Source organism: Schistocerca nitens, chromosome 2 (genome assembly GCF_023898315.1).
Source record: "Schistocerca nitens isolate TAMUIC-IGC-003100 chromosome 2, iqSchNite1.1, whole genome shotgun sequence".
NCBI classification, from domain to species: Eukaryota; Metazoa; Arthropoda; class Insecta; order Orthoptera; family Acrididae; genus Schistocerca; species Schistocerca nitens.
The window spans coordinates 489,176,432-489,182,431 of record NC_064615.1 but is presented as its reverse complement, the minus strand read 5'-3'; the positions used below and the strand labels follow the sequence as shown (position 1 = coordinate 489,182,431).

The following is a 6,000-nucleotide window of genomic DNA, read 5'->3' as shown; positions in this document are numbered from 1 at the left end:
TACTAAATGTTTATTTGTAGGCTCTTTCTCTTCTGTAGAGCTGATCGACTAAGAAAATCCACAACAGTACTCCGTCTCTTCGTATTTGTGTATCGGCAAATACTGACTCGCATCATGTGACGGCCAGTAGAAAAGTACAATTATTTGAAACTTCCTGGCAGATTAAAACTGTGTGCCGGACGGAGACTCGAACTCGGGACCTTGCTTGGGTAGCTCAGTCGGTAGAGCACTTGCCCGCGAAAGGCAAAGGTCCCGAGTTCGAGTCTCGGTCCGGCACACAGCTTTAATCTGCCAGGAAGTTTCATATCAGCGCACACTCCGCTGTAGAGTGAAAATTTCATTCTAGTACAATTATTTGGCCACCGTGGCCAGAAGGCGCTTAAAAGGCGGAAAATTTCACGTAAAGCAATGCCCTTCAAATATATGTGGTAACAGTTATCTCATTTCGCACTTAGTGCTTAATTACCAGGTGTCTTTTAGGTGCTCGTAATCGCGTGTGACGTCACGTCTCGCAGCGTGACCCAGTGCGTCGCCGACCAGCGAGTGTGGCGCGCGACTCAGGGACCGCGACAGCGCGACGTAATGGCGACCGCTCCGTGCACAGCTGCAGCCTTGCTGGCGGCTGTCAACGTCGGTAAGTCAGGCTGCCGCGCAGACCGTCTTGGGGGTCACAGCTACGTGTTCGATAGCGACCACAAGCATCGTATAACGGTTGTTATCACACGACCTCAGGTCAATATATGTACCTCTGTAGGTATCTTTGTCCGTCCAAAAAGTGTATAATAAATGTTTTGTCTTTGCATCACTAACTTAAAACTTCCTGTGGACCAACGACTCCACGAGTTCCTCTTTTCGCATAACGTAATTCAATTAGACAATTAGCTGGCGAGTTTGATCTCACATTTTCTTGTGATCTTTGACCATGCCCCTTTGCGCATTCTCTGATTTTCTCTTACGCTTTTAATTTTCTATTCCCGATCACAGTCAATGTACAAGTAATTTAGTGCAGTTTCGGTATATGAGTCTGTTGCTGCACAAATTCAGGGTTTATCGATTTCTGTGTGCACTGTGTAAACACTTACACACCATGTGCATATAAGACAGGAATGGCTCATGTTTGTCGTCGAGCTGACTTCGTGCTTCTTTGTGTGTAGCCAAGAAATATATCCAAGTTTTAAACGTGTGCCAAATTTAACAGGATTGGGGTGTTCAAGAATAGTCTGCGCTTCGTATTAACTGTCTTAATTTATGAAGCTCCACGTTTTGTCTATTATTCATATTTCTTCTTGAGTTAGTTAGACAATGAGTATTTAATCGTAAAGAACGGAAATGTTGAAACTACGAAAACCTGCTGTTATGCGTATTTCTTCACACACGACGATAAGCGGTCAAGCGGCCGCCTTCAAGTCACCCATGTACTCGTATTAATAAAAATGTGCAGGATATACAACGTGCGATAGTAAGTATTGTGAGCTATTGTACACTACCCTATTTGTGAAAATTTGCAACACTCAGAAGAAATCGTCTGAATCATTGCAAATTCGGAGCATACGTACAACCATTTTGTAAAATGAAGAAACCGCACAACAGTTGCTTAATACACAACCTTTTATCGTGGACACGACTAGTTTCGGAAAATTCAGTCGTCTTATGTAAACTGTAATAATGAAAATATTGTCATATACGTTAGTGGGAGCGGGTCCTTGAGTCTGAAATGTCATGAAAAGACCTGTGTGGCTAAAATTTCTAAAATGAATTAAAATAAATTAAGCATATGCGAAAGCATAATAATACCGTCTCGATTGGGGTTCGTGAGTCTATCCCCTTGCTCACGTACTGCTGTGTTTTTTCTAGGACTGTCCTGTACGTGAAATGTTCTACCTTCCTTTCTTTCAGAAAGACCAGCAGATCCGAGTAGTCCGTTTTGTTTTCCACGTACAGTGCGGCGTGGTCCCCAGTGAGTTTTGAGTAGAATGTTGTGGGGTTGTGTTTTTTATTAAACTGTTTGTTTAGGAGACTAAGGTCTCCATATTTGTGTGTAACGACTGGTGGGAAGCCAGCCGAGGATTTGTTCGGGCTCTCCGTAGCTCCTTGTATGGTTGTGGGTGTTGCAGTAACAAGGTTGTTCGTATTGTTTACTGTGTTGCTAATTTGCGATGTTGTTGGTAACAGCACTCGGCGGTTGCCTCGTGAGTTTGTGAACTTATTTGTGTGTTTGTTGGCTGTCTGCGTCGTGGACCAACCTGCTGCCACGGTCCGACTTCGGCGTTCTTTGTGTCTTCTGTCGGCTCTGGCTCCGATTCCGTGGGTGCCTGAGCGACCAGAGGTGAAAGCGAGTGCATATCTCTAGTGTTGGCGGCAGGCGCTTGTGTGTGGGGGGGTGCGTGTCTCCGTTTGTGAGTGTTTACTCCCCATCAGCAGGTCGATCAGCTGTTGCTGATCTGCAATCTGCTGGTCCTTCGAGGCAACTGCCTCTTGGAAGTTGGAGAGTGGGACGGAAACGCTGGCGGAACAGCCGGAATCCCCGCCTCTTGTGCTGCAGCTTTGCTGTCAATTTAATTTTAGTGCAGGAAAGATCAGACATCTTTCCTGCTAAGAGGAATTTTATTTGGATTGGGAGGAGTGTACGAGAATTTTGCTCTTCTTCGAAACGACAACTGTTTCTATTTTCGGCGAAAGAGCAGTGTATTGCGTCCCTGCGGAAGAGGGGAGTCCGTGCGACCTATCTGCCCGATGTACAATGCGTGGCGCAAGAGAGCGCGGGTGGAAGAGAGCAGCCTACAGTGCGCGGGGTTATCCGACGTGAACGGGCCCCTGACACTGATAAAACCCTACCAAAGAACGGGAGAGTCACGCTGGGGGGGTTTGCAACCGAAGTTGCGGGGTGTTGAGCCGATGCTCTTGCCGCTTAGCGCTCGGAAGCGTTAAGCGGCTTGCGCTGGCTCGCGGCGCTCAGAAGAGCGTCACCGGCAGCTACGCCTGTTTCAGCTTGTTAGAGACCACTCCGAAGGGCTATCAACCGAGCAGCTACTCCAGGTACAGAGAGCAGCGGTCCGCTCGGGTCGGCGGCCTACCATTTAACACGTCATTTATGTACTATCATAGCTACCGAACTGTAGTTTTGATAGAGTACAACTCCAACTCTAGTAGTGCTTATAAATAGGAGTCTGCAGCTCAGAGCGGTCAGTTCCATCACTGGAAAGTGAAAACAGGTTAGCATACCGAAGGAAGAGGTTGAAATCATGTATTCGATTGAACAACGTGGCTTTTTGGTACGAGAATGAGCAGCAGAGGTGGCATGTGGCAGACACTGTATAATAACATAAGCAGCAACTGAATTTTATATTTGCTTTGAAAGGCAGCTGTATCGTTATGAACGCCTTCCCATAATCAATGGTCTGCAACACGAACCTGCTAGTCACTTATTGGTGGTGTAACTTCTCAACCGGTAATTTTAAGACATTTGACTATGATCCTAATGATTGGCTATCAGACTACAGTCAATTTAATTTTAGTGCAGACAAATTTGGGGATATGAATTCAGACATTAAAAATAAAATTGGGTGAATGAAGTTACTTTTTTAATGGGTAAAAATAAATATAGTCCCAAAACGACTAATTTAAGCCGGCCGCGGTGGTCTCGCGGTTCTAGGCGCGCAGTCCGGAACCGTGCGACTGCTACGGTCGCAGGTTCGAATCCTGCCTCGGGCATGGATGTGTGTGATGTCCTTAGGTTAGTTAGGTTTAAGTAGTTCTAAGTTCTAGGGGACAGATAACCACAGCAGTTCAGTCCCATAGTGCTCAGAGCCATTTGACTAATTTAAGGGAACTGATGATAGCAGTAAGGTTTCAGAGCACCCTCCTGGCTCAGAGCTTAATGTTTAATTGACATAGAGGAGGAAAAAGTTAAAATTACACTACATAAAATAGGTACTACAATGAGCTCCACTGCACTCTCACACATAAGACAATATCATATAACACAAAATTAATAACAACAACAAATACTTGTTTAAATGAAAGTCTGGAGACTAATATAACGCTTCCTAGTCACCCCGTGGTTGAGAACTTTAGATAAGTTTAATACGGAAAGAACCATGTTAAATGGGCAATAGACCACTCGTTACAAATGAACCATGTTCTATTCATGCACCTACAGCTGCAATATCCACCATCAGCATTGATCCCAAGAAGTCATCTACTGTTGGTGGTATCCGACCTTGACCTTGAGTATCAGATTACACTGATAAGGACTTGTCAGGTTATCCAGCTGGGCTCCTTGGTGCCCCTACTCCCTCTCTCCAAGGAAACCACCAGGAATTGATCAAGGTCACCGACGCGAATTACCATCCCCCCTGTTCCCCCTCTGTCCCTCCCCTCACCAACTGGTCATCACCTTCGTTTTTTGTAACTGGAATACTTGCGTGGCAGGGGTTACTCAGGAGCTGGACAGCATAAGGAGAGGATGTATCTATCTGTTAATAATAATATCAGCAGAGACCGCATGCAGACAGGCATGGAAGTATTCTCACGTTTACGCATTTTTCCATATTTTCTTCAATTTTGCGTATTTTTCACCAATTTCCTGTTTTTAACTGGAGACCCTTTGGAGCATAGGGATGGGTTGTGTCTACTTGTCCATAGCAAATTAGGTCACTCTAGGTCACTTTGTTAACAACAACTTTAGTGCTATGTGGCACCAACCTCACCTAGGCACATCCTACCTCCATTTTTCGTATTTTTACACAGTCGTCCACAATTTTACATATTCTGTCCAACTACACAAAACCGCTCCCGACATTGCGTCGACGTCACTTTTTATAAATGGGACTCTATGGACCTGAACACCGTAGGACCAGACCCCATCTGTTTTGTTAATGATGAATTACGTCACTTGAGATATATTTGTTAATAACAATTTAATATTTCGAAGCATCAACAGAGGCCTCACCCAGACAGGTACATAATTACTCTCAGTTTTACGTATTTTTTCTATATTTTTACGACATTCTAATATCCACCCTATTACAAGAGTTACGTGTATCAACGTCACACCTTGTCGTGTCACAACGTCGCGTCACGACGTTGCTTAGCATTGTGTCGACATCATGATGTTGTCAGCTTTGATCCCTATTTACATATCATTGCTAAGACATCATTCTATTACTAGTGTGTGACGTCAAAGCGTTAGAAACGAAGACGTTGGTAGAAACAATGACGACGTATAGAATTCTATAAGTACCAGCGATTCATAATCAAAAATATTGTATAAGAAATAGCACACTACATTACTACATTACGTGACGCAGTAGCAAAAATTTTGATGCCTCCAACCAAAGACACTATCTGTCGCAAATCGCTACAAAATACGCCTGTAGGGAGAGTCTTCCGGTAGCTGGACGAACCCCAGTAAAGTGATTTAACATGCTGGAGGGTAGATTGTGATATCTAATTCTGCACTGTGATTGTGTGGGAGCATCATGACGTCACCGCGACGTCGGGAGCGGTCTTGCATAGTAGGACAAAATACGTAAAATTGTGGAAAACGCTTTAAAAATATGAAAATGTGGGAAATTCGTAAAATTGAGGAAACTACGGTATATACATAAAACTGACAGTACTTGCATATCTGCGTAGGTGAGGTATCTGTTGGTGCCTCATAATACTAAATTGTTATTTACAAATTGACCAAGAGTGACGTAATTTGTTATAAATAAGCAGACACAACCTCTGCCTATGTTCCAGAGTGGTCCAGTTATATAATATAAAAAGAGCAAAATATGTTAAATGGAGGGAACAACTGAAAAATATGTAAAAATTAGGGAGCTTTCATGTCTCTCTACGTGTGGTATCTCTTGGTGTCATGTAATACTGTTATGAACAAATCGACACGTCCTCTCCCTATGCTGTCCAGTTCCTGAGGAACCCCTGCCACACAAGTGTCCCAGTTATAAAAGGTTAAGGTGGGGAGCAGATGGATGATTCTCATTGTTCCAGTGG

At 44.0% G+C, this 6,000-nt stretch overlaps 1 protein-coding gene across 1 annotated transcript in view; it reads left to right on the top strand.

Moving 5' to 3' along the window:
* Window positions 1-507: 507 nt before the first annotated feature.
* LOC126236430 (lysosomal acid glucosylceramidase-like) overlaps window positions 508-6,000 on the top strand; it is a 190,983-nt gene continuing 185,490 nt past the window's right edge. The window contains exon 1 of the mRNA XM_049945732.1: window positions 508-634. Coding sequence (XP_049801689.1) covers window positions 583-634 — 52 coding nt within the window. The 5' untranslated portion in view covers window positions 508-582. The remainder of the gene's footprint in view (window positions 635-6,000) is intronic.